At 38.9% G+C, this 19417-nt stretch overlaps 1 protein-coding gene across 8 annotated transcripts in view; it reads right to left on the reverse strand.

Annotated features, from left to right (window-relative positions):
• The window catches only part of GTF2I (general transcription factor IIi), an 84961-nt gene that overhangs the window by 14476 nt on the left and 51068 nt on the right, over positions 1–19417 (reverse strand). For all 8 annotated transcript variants that reach the window (XM_040260800.1, XM_040260846.1, XM_040260824.1 and 5 more), the window contains 8 exons: positions 16082–16192; positions 14629–14694; positions 13408–13591; positions 9645–9703; positions 8798–8869; positions 4788–4971; positions 3733–3791; positions 675–746 (listed from right to left, as the gene is read on the reverse strand). In XM_040260800.1, the coding sequence (XP_040116734.1) occupies positions 675–746; positions 3733–3791; positions 4788–4971; positions 8798–8869; positions 9645–9703; positions 13408–13591; positions 14629–14694; positions 16082–16192 (807 nt within the window). The remainder of the gene's footprint in view (positions 1–674; positions 747–3732; positions 3792–4787; positions 4972–8797; positions 8870–9644; positions 9704–13407; positions 13592–14628; positions 14695–16081; positions 16193–19417) is intronic.

The following is a 19417-nucleotide window of genomic DNA, read 5'->3' on the forward strand; positions in this document are numbered from 1 at the left end:
CCTAGCCCTTGAACCCAGCATCTTGTTTAAAAGATAAGGGAATTCCCTGGTGGTCCAGAAGCTGGGACTGTGCGCTTTCACTGCTGAGGGCCTGGGTTTGATCCCTGGTCAAGGAACTAATATCCTACATGCCGAAGGTAAGAGGTGCACGGAAGATGCACCTGAGCAGACTGGTCAAGTGTACTGAAGGTTCCTGATCCAGGACACAGACGTTAATACCAGATATTAAAACAATGATGGCAATGTCCTGGGAATACTGGGATCACTCTACTCCTTCCTTCCTTCTCCATGAGACATACCCAATCAACTGAAACACTTGCTGAGCCTTGTCAGAATCCTCAAGACAGCATTCCAGGAAACCATTGTCAACAAATCTACGTTGAAACAGATGATCAAACCCATGTGTCACATGGTGTCAGCCAGGTTACAGGTACAGACAGTGGGACTGAGGTCCCTCCCGAGACCTCCCACACTCTCCCGCTCTGATACATGAGAAATCGGGAGTCCAGGGGACAGAAAGTAACTTGCTCAGTTTAAGCAGCCAATGTCAGAGCAGAAAGAAAGTCAAACCCAGTTTCTGAGACCTTCCCTCTTTAGGTACTGCACTGCTAAAATGTTCATTTAGAACACTGCCTTTCCTTAACATTTTAAAACTAAGACTATGTTTTACTTACCAAATTTCAAATTAAAAATCTCTTCCACTTGCTTCCGTAGCTTGGTAATTCTGACATTCCAATCTTCTTTAACTAGAAAGCAAAAATCAATCTAATTAACCATGTCCCTTATGGGTGCTGACACAAAATCAGATTGGATGCTCTTCTTTCCAGTGATGCCATTTTTAAAAACATGAGATATAATCAGCATATTACACTGTAACAGTTTCAGGTGTATATGCAGGGACACTCTTCATACAACTTTTCTTAAGAGCAAAAGCTTCTGTTCATATGGAAAAGAATGATTTCCTGCACTTGTCAAGAAGTTCAGGAAGATAGAATTCCAATTTAAGTGCACAATGTAGATAAAAAAGAACTTGTTCAGAAGCATTTAGAATGAATCGTTTTTAAACACTCCTCCTTGGAAGTACATCGAAGAACCCTCTCAGGAGTAGGAGGACCACCTGTGTAAGGACCCAAGCCTCCAGTACCAGGTTCAACTAGAGGAGCTTCAATTGTATTCGCTTTTCTAAACAGGCATTCCTTGTTTTATTGAGCACATGTACGCCTACAGATTTACACAAAGGAAAACTTCACTCATCACAGCAAGAAATGAATGATAAAGTGATTAGGGAGGTGTCACTGAGCACTATTCACATCTGATTTCCCTACCCTTTATTTGTAAGACAACCATATCCCTTTAAATACAACATAAAAATAAAGAAAAAATAAGCTATTAGAAAAGACAGGTAGGGTTATCACTTGGACAGATTATCGGAGCTTGTTTGGTGGAGGTGAGGATGCAGAGGATAGAGGTAATCTTGGGGACCGTGGAGGATGCTTGGAGGTGTTGGATGAGGAAGGAGGGTGAGACAGAGTTAATTTAGAGAAAAGGGCAGAGTGCATGAATCGTCCCACGAGCAAAAGTCAGCCATGTCTGTGGGTGAGGCGACAGGAAACGTTGGAGAAGTTCTAAAAATACTGCTCAAGGTTGGGAGCCTCAGAAACTCCTTCTTTTCCTTTCCTTTTACCAAGAAAGTACTTTAAAACCTTTTCTTTAAAACAAAACCTAGCATCTTAAGGGTTTAATATGGTAACTCAGCCATTCAACTAGACAAAGTCAGACTGGTATGAAGCAAGTCGGAATACTACTATACCAATCGGCAGAGTCTCCCTTCGCCAAGGTCGAGGGCATCTGACAACTCATCGCTCCCCTTCTGCCTCACCCTGTACTTCCTTCTCTGGTATTTCTACGCTAATACAAACAGATCTCTGCACCATTCCACACAGGAACCAACTACCTTCTCTCTCTTCCCCTGCAAAGCTCAATTACCTGGCTAGTACCATAGCTTTCTCACACGAGACCTCTCCCTTTTCCCAGATTGAGAACCAAGTGCCCGGTCACGTGTTTCAGCATGCAACTGTTACCTAAGAGTCAGGCAGGTGTCTCTGACGGCAACGACTAACACAATGCTTCTGGCAGTTACTCAAGGACTGGAATTAGCCTGGTAAGACTAACACTCGGCACTGGCAGACCAAATACCATTTCGTAGGAATGAAAAGGACAAGCTTTGATTCTTTCCACGGTCTACAAATGGCCGAAGGCCAAGTTCTGTTAATGACTGGGAGAATGGAGTGTCTTCAGATACAAGGCCTGTAACTGTCTATGCCAGAAAACAGCCGATCAAGTACTGCTAAAACTATTACTTAATCCTCAGAGTAGCTTCTATGCTGCCTACAGATTGTTCCAATGATACATGTTTAACATCCTCAGTTCACAGTCACTATGAGAAATGCTCCTAATAAAATCAGTCATCACAATAATCACAAGCTTGAACTTGAGGTCTGTCTTGAGAAATGAAGACTCACACATAGCGTTCCATCACATTCAGACTAATGCATACCACAGCTCTACCTTTGGGAATATTTTTGTTTGCATTACGTTGCTTAGTAAAGTCACATCCAGTCTCCAATCTGTCACCAATATCTTGTTTCTTTGCCTAAGTCAAATGCATTCTGAAGAGCTTGCTGGACTGAGGAAGCTGCATTCATCCTGAGAAATTAAGCATCACCTCGTCTCCCCGGCAGAATTCTGGGCACAGAATGGCCTGTTTCCCTAGTACAGTTTTTTTCCAAATACTTCTGATGCCATGATGAACACAAAAAGATTATACCATCTGTTTAGCATACTGATGACTTTCACCAGTTGCACCCAGGTACGTAAAACTCAAGAAGCAGTACTCCAGTACAGACAAATAACCCACTTTGGACAGCAGTTCACCTTAGGATCTACGAGAATGATTAACTGCAAAAACAAAAGAAAGAAAAAGAAGGAATGGGAAAAGATTTAACAACAAAAATTCAGAAGCACCCATTATTGGTTCTTAGCAACAGTTCCTAACGTTGCAGAACCTACAGAACCTAATATGCAGACCTACACGTTATGGTCATTTTATCTGACATTATGGAATGGAAAATAAAAACATCAGAAAGAGAGAAAGGCACAGTTATATACCTCAGATAAAGAAAACAAAACCATTCTGATAACTGAGAGAGAGACTTTTAAAGCTCTTTTCTGTTGGGCAGGATGTCAGCGCAGCTGGTGCAATCACAGTATCTGTCATTTTAAAACCAAGGTCCTCGTGAAAAGATGAAGGTCTAAATCTCGTGGTCTGGCCCATTAGGCACGAGTGGGCAGTTGTACACTTGAAATGTGGTCACCTGAACTGGGATGTGCTGGAAGTATACAATATACACCAGAGACTCAAACAAAGGATGTAAATAGATGAAATGAAAAATGTAAACTAATGCACCATGTACCAATTCTACATGACATACATGGCTTGCATTTGTGACACGTACTTCTACTGAACACCATGGGTCTAAACTCAAGCTCAAGTTTGTCCCAAACTGCTATGTTCATCTTGATAAAACAAGGAGTGCCTGTGTTGATCTTTCAAGAAACATTTTTTTTGAGTGGAAGGGAGAAAAGAGCAATCCTATGGCATTAAAAGTTTAATGAAAGCTTAGAAACTATTTGATTTAGAAGCTTCTTAAAAGGATCTCACAACTTTCTTACCTGGTGTATTCGTTCTGGGCTGAGTAACTTCAGTAGTGCTGTGCGTCAGAAGCTCTGGTCTGTAAAAATACAATTGGTATCAGGATGAGAACATTTAAGACCGCCTTTACTTCACATATGGTTCATTCTACCTTCATTTGCAGTGAATAAAAAATCATCTTGGTGACTTTAGATTATTTTGAAAATAGCAATTTACAAAGATTCAGGTGGGAGCACCTCTACATCCTCAAAGGCATTTTAGGCTAACTTGTGGCAAAACAGCTGTGTTTGGCCCCATCGCAGGTCAGCCTCGGGTGTCTGCCCTCCAGGTGAGCTAGACAACAGCACAGGGACACGCATCTGGCGCTGTCACCCTGGAGCTTGCCCCAACAAACAGATACACAACCGCACAACCCCAGTTAGCAAGCAAAGTCTACCTCAAGGACAAGTCTTTTGTATTAAATGGGCCTTCCACTCCCATACTCTGCCCTCAAATTACCCATTCTGCTACCTTCCCAACTCAAGCCAGACTGACCCTTTGAAGATCCAGTTCAAATTGTTTTAAGAGGCATCAGCGTTAAAACCTCTTCAACCCTTCACTGACTGTATAGGACATAAAGCTAGGCTTCCTCCCCAGGGCCATCGCAGTGTACCATGCCCTCAAGGGCATCACTCCCTTCCAGACTGTGTGGTTATCTGAACATGCAAGGCCATCTGACACCTCTCTGCCCTGACCTACTTATGCTACTTCCTTCATCTGAACCCCCTTTCTTGCATCCTCTGTGCACAAGTGAACCCTCTGCATGCTGCCCTGGCCCTCTTTCCCAAAGCTGGCGCTTTTCGGTATTGATCGATGCAACAAGCCTCCCACGGGCGGAGTTTCTGTTAGATCCAATTTGGTATATCTGGTACCAGGTACTACAGAGACACCTGCTTGAAAACCGAATCTAAATGTAATACCTCAGTTTTAAATATGGGGAGTAAAGTCCAATTGGGAGGGGGGAAAAGCCCATTTATATGAAATTAACTTTTCTTAAAGACAACATTAAATATGTTTCTGCAAATTATAATCCTACCTTTTAATAACAAATTTAATTCGATTGCCCACTTGAATAATTTTTTCCAGCCTTGGGATCCCATACCACGAGGGACTTCTAAAAGGAATGTTTTCTGGCAGTCCTTCCACGTAGAGGTCATTAGGGTGTGCTTCAAATTTCTGGTAAGGTACAGCCTTAGCTTCGGTGCTCCCTAAGGCTTCAGCTTTATAAAAGAAAAGCAATTCAGAAGACTGGAGACTAAATTTTCGTTGAAATTATATTTTTAAAAAAATCCATAATAAAGAACATGTCAACTTTTTAAAAAGCATCTTTAAAATAACCTTAACAATCACTGAGTACAAAAACAGGAACATGGGAATGTATCTTACTATTCTGTTTCTGAATAGGAGCAGCACTGAAACTTTAAAATGTAAAAATGTAATTACTAATTCAACTTTAAAGCCACATCCAAACAGAGGTGTAACAAGAAAGAATCAATTTACAAAATATCAGCATTTATAGGTGTCCCTTGTATTCTGTGTATTACATTTAAATATTTTATAATCTGACAGTTGAAAAAAAGAGTGCCTTCTTGAAGAATCTGTATTTCTTTGACTCTCACTTTGACTTTCCTCTCAAATTCAAACGCCTTCTGCCTTAATTCCTTCCTTCATTTCATCAGTACCAAATCTGAACGGTTCTACTATATTGTAGGATCCCAACAGTGTAAGTAAGGAGTGTGTATTTGGGGTTTTTTTTTTTTAACATTTATTCATTTATTTGGCTGCACCAGGTCTTAGTTGCAGCATGTGGGATCTAGTTCCCTGACCAGGGGTCAAACTTGGGACCCCTGCATTGGGAGCTGAGAGTCTTAACCACTGGACCAGCAGGGAAGTACCAGGAGTGTGTATTTGAAAAACCAGATATAATGTAATTTAGATCAGAGCTGTTTAAAGAAATATTACCTCTGAAAACACGGTAAAGGCTTTCACACTCACACCTGGGAATAATATTTATTATAGTTACTCTGCTAAATATAACAATAAAGGACACAAACTTAATTCTAAAAAAACTTCCTATAAAATAAAAAAGAACCAAACTGTTGGAGCTAAGAGACAGCACAAGTTACAGAACAGGGGAAGGTCAAGTGCATTAGCATTCATCTCATCATGAACAAGGTCTCCTCTATATTAAGGAACCTTTCCGTCTCCCTAGTCATTCTGCTTAATTTTGCTTAATTTTTTCCTGAACACTTAACACTTTCTAATATACTACATTATTTACTTGTTGCTTTGCTATCTATGCGTATCACCCTAATCTATAAACGAATCCTTGGGGAGGAGGGAAGCATTCACTGTCTTCTGTGGGGCTGAGTTCTCAGCACCAGACACACAGGGGGGGTTCGTAGGTACTGATCTGCAGTATAACTCTCAAGACTTGGGTTTGATATGATCGACAATCTTAAGTTTTCCTCTTTCCTTGTCAGGAGCCTTGAAGAAAGCAACAATTCCTCTGGTGTCTCTCTCTCTAAAGTTGAAGTACAGGCCAGGAGCAGAATTTTGTTGTTTGTAATTTAACAATATATAAACTCTTATCTATTTTTAAAATTTTTAATTGGAGGATAACTGCTTTACAATGTTGCGTTGGTTTCTGCCCTACAGCAACTCAACTCAGCCTTAAGTATAAATATATCCACTCCCTCCTTCCTCCCCCCGCCATTTCACACAAACTCTTTATCTATTTTCTTAGCTCTGCTATGATGCCAAAGTATTTCCTACTGGCCAATTTTTCTTTTTGTGACTATACTACCAGACCCACAGCTTTCTTCTTCCATGAGGGAAAAGTCAGCTTACTAGCAAGCACCAATGATCTACTAGGATTGGCTGTTTCTTACAGACCAGGTTCGATTTCTAGTACTAAACGTCCTAAAGGCTAAAGGTTAAGGCTGTTCATGTAGATGCCCATTATCTATGCCAACTAGTTATGAATTAGGACAATACCATGGTGGCATCTCTAATGATAACATTCACAATCTTCTTTCACTAAATGGCTCGGAAACATAGTGATTTTTAAAGCGTAAATTCTTCATTGTTCCTTAGCTGATTTCTGACCAGATGCACACAGAGGTAAATTTTCATTAAGCTACCCAAATATTCATGTTGGGCAATCAAGGATATGAGGGGGAAAAACTAAATTCTGACTTTTCCTCAGGGCATTAAGAGTCTCAGGGAGCTAAACCATGTAAGTAAAACTGAAGTACACGGATTCTGAAAACAGCAAACAATTAAATGGACTGAGTTTGTAGTTGCCACTGGAACTGCACCTAAAAGCTGGTTTCCTGAGTCTGTAGAAGCCAGAGCCATAAGCCACTCTCGGAAACCAGGGGAGGAGCAAGAATCTGCACCCGGGAGACTTCAACTTTTTGTGTAAAACTCACATGGTTTCTTTCACAAAACTGAGAAAAGCCCCGTGTCCTCGTGATTCTCTGTGGCACTTCTGGGCTTCCTTTGATCTTTGCAGTGTTATAATTCAGTGAGGCCCCATGTACACTATATGACTGAAAGGTTCAGTAATTTCTCAGTAGTTTTTAATAACACTGGTCCATTCACTATTTGTTGATCATCTGCTCAGGCACCAAGCACTGTTCTAGGAACAGCCGAGACACACAAGATGTGGGCTGTCGTACGAATTGTATTATAGTGGAAGGAAAAAGGCAGCCATTAGTCCTTTAAGAAATTAAAGCATGAAGACATAGGGTGTGCTTCCTGGTTTACGTCAGCTGAGCAGCCGGTGAAGACCTCTCCAAAGAAGACACATGTACACTGAGATAAAGGGCAGGCAGCACACCTCTGCGGGAAGAGCATTCCAGAAACAAGAGTGGTGACAGTGCAGCGGTCCAAGGAGGGCAAGGCCTGATAAAAGTAAAGAACAAGCAGGTGGTCCTTACAGCTGCCACCCAAGTGAGCGAGCAGGAAGGCGGGCCGGCCGGGATCAGGGGCTGCGGGACTCACTCGCAGCACAGAGGGAGGCCACAGAGCACAAACAGTGACAAGCTCCACTGTAGGTTTTCAGTGAGACTGAAAGCTGGCTGCTTTGGGGTACGGCTTTGACTACAGGGAGACAGCAGTGACGAAGAGAAAGACTCTGGTCTGCACTATGTTGCCCATGTCGAGTCAGCAGCAGGCCTTGTGGAAATGAAGAAACCAAGCGTGACTGCAGGGGGGTTGGCCTGGACGCCCGGGGGAGGATGGTGGCTCTGGGAGGACGGGAAAGGGACGGGCTGCAGGGGGAGTCAAGAACTCGACTTGGGATGCGTGGAGCTGGAAGAGCTGCCAACCAGCTGGGTGAATACACAGGTCCACTGTTAAGAGTTTTCAGAGCTAGAAACTTGAATGTGAAAGTCACTATTCAATACAGACGATACACCATTTTTAAGGTACACAGAGTGAGACCAACTGCAGAGAAAGCACAGCCAGAGGGCTGAGGACTGAGCTGTGGAGTAGCATCCAAAATGTGAAGACTGAACTTAAGGCAGGGGCTGAGGAAAGAATGAAGAGGACAGCCAGTGAGATGGAAAGAAGTGCAGTGCCAGTAACATTTGCAACTTTCCATAAGAATAGTTGAAAATGCTTAAGTAGGAAAGTAACAAAAGCCGTCACGATAATAAACCAAAGCTAAGTACTGTAACTGTTTGGGGATAGGAAGCCCAGCAAGCACTGCAGACACCGCCTGCCCTCCAGGACAGGGTGCCTCTGGCGGCCAAACACACTCCACTGGGGCACACTGCTATAAGGACTCCCTGTCTGCGAACCGCTCGGTGCAGAAAAGCCTGTCCGCAGTATCAGTAACTTAGTCAAGAGGACACGGGGGTTCATCGCAATGTTCTCTCCCCTTCCGCACAGGTTTAAAACTTTTCACAATATATGTTCAAAAAGCAAACAATAAAAGAGAGGTGGAGATGAGCCATCCATGGTACCTACTTTCTTAAAAAGCAAAATTTGGAAAAATTAGTCTGTTAATACTTTAGCTAGGGAGGAAATTAGACTTACCAAATTTTTTACAGAAAAGCTGATCTACCATCTTTCGTAACTTAGTGATTCTGGCATACCACTCTTCCTTGACTGTAAGAGTAACATACACAAATGCTTTAGTTTGACGACATTAATAAAATTACTAAATATCATGAAATAAATTATTAAGTAGGCAGTATTGTTTTCCTATTCTAAAATTATCTCTAAGATTTCATAATGTGTTTATTAAAACAGTGCTGACACTGAATGAAAAGTGTAAAAACTCACAAAACAATGACAAAATGAAAACGTATAATTTAATAGTAATATTGCACAGGTACTATAACATGTCATCATTAAAGCTAGGAAAGAGAATCCATTTTACTAATGAACAGCTAGCAGGCAGTTTTTGTTACAATACGTTTGGGGCTATGATAATGCTGGCAATCCTTTTATTATACCAACTGTAAGTGATAAAATTTTCATTTTACGTCCCCACCCAACGTCCTCCACTACAGAGCAAAAGCAACTAGGAGAACAAATCATGACTATATTTCCTTCAAAACACATTTAACCAACAAGTGATGATGCTCGTGGCTTTCCGTGCTAAGTCTTTAAGTTGTGGGTATCAAGATGGATGATCATTCGACTGATTAATCTCGACTAGCATAATAAACTGTTCAACACATTATGCCAGAGAAATTTTTCATCTCAATGGAGAACAGAGGATCGTCCTTTTATAGTCTACCCAGAAATGTGATGTTTACATTTATTTATGAGTTATTAAGAAGAAAAGGAGATTATTATTCTCGAGAATCTAGAACAATATTCTTTGTATATCATGTTCTGATTTAACATACAATTTGACATAAGACTGGAGACCTACCTCCTGAAGCTGGTTTATCAAGCTGTAAGTCTTCACGTGTTGAATTCAAAAGTTCATGCCTAAAAGGTGAGAAAAATTACTAAATATTTACCCCATCAATATTCAGCAAAAGTAGTAACTACTAGCACTTATATAATAATTCAGTTTTCAACGCTAGATTTCAAAAGATAGCCTGGACTCCTGAGCATAATTAAATCCTAAGATATTTAAGACAACTTGGTAACTGCAAGTTGTTTCATAGTGGTCTTCATGGAACATATGTGCTTAAACACACACACACACACACACAAACAGTTAACTTGGTAAATCAAAGGTATTTTACAAAAGCAGAACACCAAAAGAATCAAACTACAAAATTTTAAATGAGATTATTCAATTTCACTTTACATTCAAGATAACCTTACTTTAACTTATCTATAATCTAGTTATAAAAATCCTAAATAAATTTCAAAACTAACTGAACTAAATATATTTCAGAATACACATGCTTTAAAAATTTTCCAAATACATAAATACTCCAAAGAATTTGCACAATATGTATCAGTATTTTATTGTAATATCCTCAAGTAACAGAGCAGGGGCAGGAGAGTGGGATCACAGAGAAGCATGACAATGTATTAACTGTAATCTCAGAAATGCTGGAAACTAATACAGGATTAAGGTAATGGAGGAGCTGTGAAATAAAACATTTGCTGAAGTATAGAATCACCCCTCTCAATAAACAAATAGTATATGTGTATCAAGACTAACCACATTTAACATTTGGGGAAAGGGTTACTAAGTATTTTCCAAACGTGGAAGATGGCTTCCAATAAATGAGGATATCAAAAGGACTTGAACAGAACATGCAAGGCATGAGTATCTTGTGATGAATTTGCACAAAGATTTAAATACCAAATATACAGTTTTATATGCTTTAATATTAGCAACAAGCAAAACCTATAAACTAATCTGCATATTTTCCTTAGTTATTAAAAAAAATTTGAAACTTCTAACAAATTAAAAACCAAGCACTGTAAGAAAATGACAGTGTAAGAGTTCTGAAAACTATATGCTTCTTAATATCTCAATGTGTGTGTGGGGGGGCGGGGGGAAGGTTGTTTACGATTCCTGCCTAGGACTAGTGTCAGGGTTTTACAACAAGCCCTTTTTGTTTACCATTCAGTTTCATGAGAGACTATGAAATATTTACTTCCTCCTTCTCATTGCCATAATCCCTCATCTGTTTAAAAAAAGGAAAAAAAAGGCGTGGGCAATCAGGTAAACTGCTGGGCTATACTGGACATATCGTGCTGGACTGCCATTCTTATCATCCGGCCGTCAGAGCTTGTTCCCCATGCCCAGGAGCCTCAAATCTTAATCAGCACTGGAATCACCGGGGGCCCGCATCGCAGACAGGCTGGATGCAGTAGGTCTGGGCAGGATCTGGGATTCGGTGTCTCTCATGGCTCGTAGGTGATGCCAATGCTGCTAGTCTGCGTGGCTGCCTACCGCGTGGTCCCGTGTAAGCAGTCAGACTCCACAGCACTTGACTCATCATGGGAAGATGGAGCCCAAAATCTTTAGACTATCATTTGTTTGAAAGCAGAGTATCTGTTAGTAACAAGCTTCTCTGTAGAGGGTAGCTTACCTATTAACTGAGGGGTCTCTTGGGTCTTTTTCATCCTTCGTTAAATTCTGTTGTTCCCTTATTTAAAACCAACGCAGAAGGAAGTCTGCTTGGTTATACTCATTGGTCAAGGTGTTTGTTAATATCTCCATTTTCTCAACCAGAATAAAGAAAATCAACATTTCTGCAAATGACTATCCTGCTGCTGTAACTGACCTTACTATTTATAGCCCAAAGTCAGGAAAAAATTAAATCAGTTATAATATGCACATAACTCAACGACATCCATATTAGAACTTAAAAATCAAAGTCATGTATAAGTGAACCTCCGTCCACCCCCACTGACAAGTGAGGACTACAGAATAAATCCATCGTGGTGTTCTCGTTCCCAGGCCTGCGCCCGACTGAGGAATGAGCATTTGACACAAACTGAACTACGGAGAAGTCGGGTTTTCCTGCTCTCAGAGAAACACAGGCAGCTAGTGCCTCCCCTCAGTAGACGTGTCTGGCTGTGATTCCTGAAACTGGTGCATCCAGACTCAGAACTAGTTTAAGGAAGCTATCAGCGTAAGGAAGAAGCTGGAGAGAAGCAGAAGCAGAGCCTCACTGTTCTAATCCCCCTATCTCCCAGCTAGGTGAGATAAGAAGCTTACTGACAATGAAGGAGGGTTTCTGTTATTTACTGCTGGAGACATCCCAACTGCTACCCAACCTCTTTTATGCTGGAATCTCTGTTTGATTTCATACATGTTTGTCTGGCTATAGAACTGAAGGTTCAACTCATTTTCACATAGAACTTGGAAAGAATGACTGAACAGTTATATCTGTTACCTCTCAAACAAAGGATATGACATCAGTGTAATTTTCGTTCCTTACTGTGACATGGTTTTGTTCTCTGGAACCTAGTACTCTCTGCCTTTATTCTTAGGGCACTGAAACTTCATGCTATGTGACTAGGCATATATCTTTGTTTTATTCTCATTTATCCTGCTCCACACATTTTTTTAGGCTTGGAAAATAAATGCTACGTGTTTTTGATACTTTCCTTCTCTTTTCACGTTAAGTCGGACGTCACATGCATTTGAGCAAACTCCAGATCGATAGTGGACAGGGAAACCTGGTGAGCTGCAGACCACGGGGTCACAAAAAGTCAGACATGACTTAGTGACGCCACAACAAACAGATGTCACTAGATAAGGACTCACCAGTCTTCCTCATGCCTCATGTCCATGATCGTCTTTATGATTTATAATACTAACAAATCTTCTAGACTTTTCATTGAAAATTTTAGTTCAGCAATTATATTTAATAATTCCCAAAGACAATTAGTCTCCAGGGGTTCCCATTTACAAATGCATCTAACACTTGCTTCATGTAGCTAAGAGAAAGTTTCCATACATCTACACTTGCTGAATATAGTGATAAATGTCCTGATAGTTTTTTAAATCTTTTATTGTAATCTTAATAAAATTTTAGTTGGTAGAAAATATGGAAATGTGTTATGTGGTTGCCATTTTTTAATGGAAGTAGATACACTTCCAAATGCTACACGTACTTAAAAAAAAAAAAAAACCTTCTTGCTACAACCCTTATGTCAGTACTAAAGAACTTATAGCATTCAGCTATTTTCTTTCTTTTCATTCTTCTATTGTTTATTTCTACAACCTACTTTATTTCCACATACTTTTTAATAATTCAGACCTAAAAAATAAGACAGTCATACTTCAGTATTTTCTTTAGTATACTTAGCAAAAAACTGGAAAAGAAAATACTGGTTGTATGCCAGTCAGGTTTAGACAGGTGTTCATATTCCAAAAGCCAACTATGTCAAACTTACACAGACACACTGAAAACAACAACTTACTTTAAATATAGCCCCTAGTGGCTAGTGGGCTTCCCTGGTGGCTCAGACGGTAAAAGCATCTGCCTACAATGTGGGAGACCTGGGTTCGATCCCTGGGATCCCACTCCAGTATTCTTGCCTGGAAAATCTCATGGACGGAGAAGCCAGGCAGGCTACAGTCCATGGGGTCACAAAGAGTTGGACACGACTGAGCGACTTCACTTCACTTCACTTCAGTGGCTAGTGAATATTTGTCAACAATATGAAAAGATGCAATAATCAAGGTCAAAGAAAAAGTTTAGGAGTCTTACTTCTTAATCACAAAACGAATCCTTTCCTTTGCAAGTAATATCCTCTCAAGGCGAGGGATTCCGTAAGTAGATGGCCTTCTAAAGGGGATTCCTTCTGGAAGTCCTTCTACATAAAGATCTTCCACGTGGGACTGGAAAAGAGGGTACGGGATCGTCACAGGACCTTTGGCTTTTATAGCTTGAGCTTTAAGGGTAAAAAGAGAAAAGAAAAAATTATGAAATGACAAGGATTCGGCACAGATAGGAGAAAAGGCTAATAATCGAATACACAGATATTACTCTGTAATTTTTATAACTATTTTAAAATTCCATTTACTATCATGGCATCAAAAGAAAAATAGCACAAAAGAACTGAAAGGAAAAGAACACCAAAGATGTCAGCACTTTACTTAACCCAAACTGCAAGGATATATTAACAATATATTATTTTGAAATAATAGAGGCAGACCTTCCTTTGAAATTTTAACCACAAATGAATCCAGAAAAATATACCAGTTAATATCAGCTAGTACAAACAGCATATAATGAAGAAGTAATATTTTTAAAATATGCTTTTGTAAAAAGGATTTTTTAGTAAAATAACTGAAGAAGAACATTTCTCCGAAATGTAGAAATTCTAAGATTTGTGTTTCCAAGAGCAAAATAATACAACAGGTGCAAAAAGCCAAAAGGATGGGAAGTGTTACAAATCAAATATAATGAACAGACATTGATACTTTTATTAAACTACAAAGAGTCAGTTTGTCTAAATAATAATGGACATGTAAATGCAATTGGGTGTTACATAGCACATACAACGTTCTTAGTGTGACAATGGAACTGAGATTAGGAGAACACCTTCCTCTCACTGAACTCAGCACTTTTCAGTGAGAAGTTTTGAGAGGTGACATGACACGATGGCTTGGACACCAGAGCTTTAAAATGCTTTGCATCAAAGTCTACAACAAATATATATAAACAAACTCTCAAATACGCAAGCTAAAAGTTAAAAGGAAATGTTAGTTGACAATTAAATAAAGGAAACTCTTGTAAAGCTTTGCTCTAATCTAGAAACAAAACTTCTAAGATTTGGACAGACACCATCCACGGCCTTCTCAGGGACAGATTAAAAAAGGAAGGCACAACACTGGTAGAATGGGACTTGCTCATGTTAGATGAACAGTCCAGTGTTAAAAAGCTCGAAAACAAAATATCACAAGAATTACTGAGTTGAAGACTTACCATACTTTCTTTCAAACAATTCTTCAACTTGTTTACGTAGATCAGTAATTCGAGCATTCCATTTCTCTGAAAATTTAGAGAAAAAGTTAAAACTCAATAATAAATCTCTGCTTGGGGCACTAATATGCTTTTAACATGACCCAACATCTCAAGACTTATTTTCTATATAATATATCCTAATTTGAAACAAACTGTCTATATAATTTTACTGCTTTCCTAAGAACAGTTTTTTTTTTAATGGTACTTAGAATTGGTTCAATAAAGATTGGAGTTAGGGGTGTTTAAAGTTTATTTTCAAAACCCTTCTTACTGAGTACTTTTTAAAAAAACCATAAATTCTGTAAAGCAGGTGGGCAGAAAAGACCCATACAATTAAACACTACAAAGTGAGGCAAAAATGAGAGCGTCTCCAAGGCTGTGCAGGAAACCTTCCAACACATGTCAGAGTTGTATGGAAATAAGAGTTTATGCATAGCTGTAACTCATAATAGCATGCTAAAAACACATGCAGACTTAGCATGGGCGTGGCGCACTGCATGCAAGCTCAACCGTGTCCGACTCTTTGTGACCCCATGGACTATAGCCCACCAGGCTCCTCTGTCCATAGAATTTTCCACAAAAGAATACTGGAGTGGGTAGCCATTTCCTTCTCCAGGAGATCTTCCCGACCCAGGGATTGAATCCATATCACTGGCGTCTCCTGCATTGGCAGGTGGATTCTTTACCACTAGCGCCACCTAGGAAGCCCAGTAATTATGACTAAAGACAAGTTAAAATATATTAAAGTGCTATTTTTTTAAATGTATACAAGTAACTGTTCTATCTATTCAAAATAAGGATCACAAACCCAATTTGCCACTAATATTTCACTTAGTCCCTTCAAATGGATACATTGTCTCCACTGGGATTTGATTAGATTAGAAGCTAGTAGTCACACTTAATACCAAAATTCTATCTGGGGCTTCCCTGGTGGCCCATTCGCTGAGAATCCACCTGCCAATGCAGGGGATGTGGCTTTGATCCCTGATCCAAAAACTAAGATCCCATATGCTGCAGGGCAACTGACCCTGTGAGCCACAGCTACTGAAGCTCCCCAGACCCTGAGAGTCTGTGCAAGGCAACAAGAGAAGCCCGTGCACTGCAACCAAGTCCCACCAGAGCCAAAAGATAAAACCAATCTTTAAAAAATTACATCTGAAATTAAAAAGCAATCTAAATCTCAGACAGACAACTGAATCACTAAGTCAGTAACAATAACTGTTAAGCCTGCCCATTCTTTTTCTTTTTTGGTGGCTGTACCATGGCTTGTGGGCTCTTAGTTCCCCTGACCAGGGACTATAAACCTGGGCCCAGGCAGTGAAAGTGGTCCTAACTACTGGATCACCAGTGAATTTCCTTAAGCTTTCCAGTTCTAATTAACAACGGAAGATACCACACTGAACTGGGACCTTACCGAAGTTGAACTCCCGCACTTTCCGTTTGCCGGCATTCGCAGGTTCTGTGACGGGTGGCTGGGGAGGCTCACTGCTCTTTGGTCTCTTGGCAGGTGGAGGATAGTCATCATCTTGAAAAAGAAAACTATCATCATTGGAGGGACAGGCAAAAGGAATGACAGCCACTGCCTGCAAAGATCTCGACATTTGAAAGACGTGGGGGGATTTAAGTATGACTGGAACGTCAGTTGTTAATTTCTGTATTGCCATTTCGACATCATTTTTCCCCAGTTACATTTCCAGCTTTCCTACTCTTCTGGGAGCTGATCAAGTGAATCATCCTCATTTTCCTTTGTCTTCTTTTTTCAATTTGCTTGAAATTAGTTTGAATTAAGTCATTAGAAATTTCCTTTTCTCCTAACTCCTCTCAGAGGGCTGTCAACAATTATAATGTATTTTAAGTCTTGCATGAGAAAGGTTTCAATGGAGACAGCTAAGGAAACCATACAAATATGTAAGAGAGGGGGAACAATATGTAGCTTGAATGGAAAAATATTTAAACGTATACAATATTCAAGCACATAAAGCAGGTTAGATAACTAACTGTACAGATAACTTTCAATAAACAAAACTAAAAGAAATAAGATTACATTATTTGTGAAACAAGCATTGTTGATTCATCTGATACAATACCTATATATGGCGATCACATACTTAAGTACAGAATATAGACCACCCAAGAAATCTGTAGTAAGATTTCTTTGTAGCTATGACTACAACTCAACTCTGCTATGATGCTTCAGTATATCTGGTGCTGGAATTAAGGACATTGGGTCAAGTAAGAAAAGCTGTCACTGTCATATTCTTCTGATCCCTGGAAAATATCAGTTGGCACATGACTAAGATTTCTATTCAAACACCATCTGTAAATTATTGAAAATATCATTTTAAGAAATCTACACTTAAACATGGAATGAAGAAAATAATTATTGAGTTAAAGGAAACAGCAGTAACAGAGAGATACCATAAGATACAATAAATTACCCTTTTCAGGGTAATTTTCATTCTCATTTTATAGCTTAACAAACAGGATCACAGAATGTTACACGACTTAACTATGTTATGAGATCATGGATATAATTCTTTAAGCTATTAAAGAATAATTAATAACTAATAGATAAGCTCTCAAAGAATAACATGAAATCCAAATTTAGCATCATACGCCATGCTGCCTTGCACAGCAATGGGTGACTTTTATATACTCTGCATATTAATCAAGGGAATCTACCCGTAAGCCTGAAACACTTAAATGTCATTCCTCTCATAGCATCAGAGGACAGGGCACACTGATTCTCCTGTTCACTGACTGTGGGTTCTTCCTTTATAGGCTAATAGGGACTGGTGCCACAAACCCTGTGGATACCAAAATCCACGGATGCTGACGTCACTATAAAATTAGCATATTATTCACATATAACCTATGCACATCCTCCCTTATACTTCATATCATCTCTACATTACTTATAATACCTAAGACAATGTAAGTGCTGAACAGACAGCTCCCTGGCACCTGGCTAATTCAAATTTTGTTTTTTAGAACTTGCTAAAAAAATTGTTCCTGAATACTCTTCATCCATAGTTGGTTAAAGCTTGGAGATATGGAGGGCCAACTAAAACGTCAACAGATTTCTAAAAACCTGAAATCATTTACTGACCATTCAAACCAACAGGAGAAAAAGGTATTGCGTCACTGGGGCCAGATAAAGTCATATTAGGACTTATTTACATGCTGGTAAATCTAGAAAAGGAAATGGCAGCCCACTCCAGTATTCTTTCCTGAAAAATCTCAAGGATGGAGGAGCCTGTAAGGCTACAGTCCACGGGGTCACAAAGAGCTGGACACAACTGAGCAACTAAGCACAGCACAGGCGCTGGCAAATATGAAAGCACTACTCTGACGGATACTATTTCTGACAAAAGCTATCCTATAAACAACGTACGACACTATAAAAACTCTCAAGTGCTAAATTCCACTGTAGAAAAGCACATTCAGAAAAAAAAATCTGTAGTAAAGAACAATTTTAAAATGACGAACTACCAGTAAAACAAAAACTTGACTATGAAGAATTCTGGGCTCATAAATTAGTATAAGTATTAAAATAGTCAAAAGATTCCATAATAGGTTTGAACCTAATTATTTAATGCCCCAAGCAGATGTATTTTGGAAAACATATTAGGTATCTCTAATGTTTGGCTTCTGAAAACAGACAAAATCCTTCTTTTCCAATTTCCAAACAGATTTTTAGAAGCCAAAGAATATTTTTAGGCTAGTCTGCAAAGGATAAAGTGAAATATACTTATCTGACCTATGAATACTATTCAAGCATTTTAACTGTTCAGTGTATTTCTTTATGAACATTAAGCAATAATATTTAAAACAAAATAATTTTCCTTACAGGCTAATATAGCCTAAATATTTCTATAAATTGTAATTTTAAAATGATTGTTAATTAAATTAGATAAAATGAAAACTGATAGAGTATAAAATAAAGAAACTATAGCTTATGATGGTAACAAAATTCATCCAACTGTAATCTGAAAAGTTTGAAACTGAGGTGAAGGGGAAAGGGCAAGAGAGCTTTGCTTTTCTTTAGTGTCCAACAACCGCATTTCTTCAATCAGATTAACTTCCTTTAAAACAAAAGGATTTAATAGTATAAATATATTTTATAAAAATAACCTCCTTGACCATAAGTAGAAAAAAAACAAATCTAAGAGAGCATTTTTTAATAAGTTAGCAAATGATTTAACAAAGACTGTAAAACATTAAAAAGCATTTATCTCTCGAGACAATAATGAAATCAATCTACTAAATGTGAACAGGTAAAGTTACTTGTGATAATAAAATACCACAACATAAATTCTATTAAAAGACTAACCCAATCCACATACTTACTACATAATTATAAAAAGTGTTTTAATTTATATGAAATATGGAATTAAGTCAAGAAGAGCTACGAACTCAAACACACCTATTTTTTCTCTCCACTACTACAGCAAAACACTCTGATTCTGGGAAAGTATGAGGAAACGTTACTCTTGACCTCACAATTCATTTCACAAAGGATTAAAATTATTTCTCTGTCGCAGAAATCAATCTGCCTCTAACAATCAGTTTAGCAGGAAGCACTGTTTTCTAATTCTCATGGCACTTCCACATTATAAACAATCACATTTGTGTTTAAAAAAAAAAAAAAAAACACGCATCTCTGGATGCTTCAAATTTAAGCCAAAACTAAAAATGTTTATATCTTCAAAACTAGAAGCTTATAAAATGAATTTCAAGGTATTTTAGC

Source organism: Oryx dammah, unplaced genomic scaffold (genome assembly GCF_014754425.2).
Source record: "Oryx dammah isolate SB20612 unplaced genomic scaffold, SCBI_Odam_1.1 HiC_scaffold_2, whole genome shotgun sequence".
Classification (NCBI taxonomy): Eukaryota; Metazoa; Chordata; class Mammalia; order Artiodactyla; family Bovidae; genus Oryx; species Oryx dammah.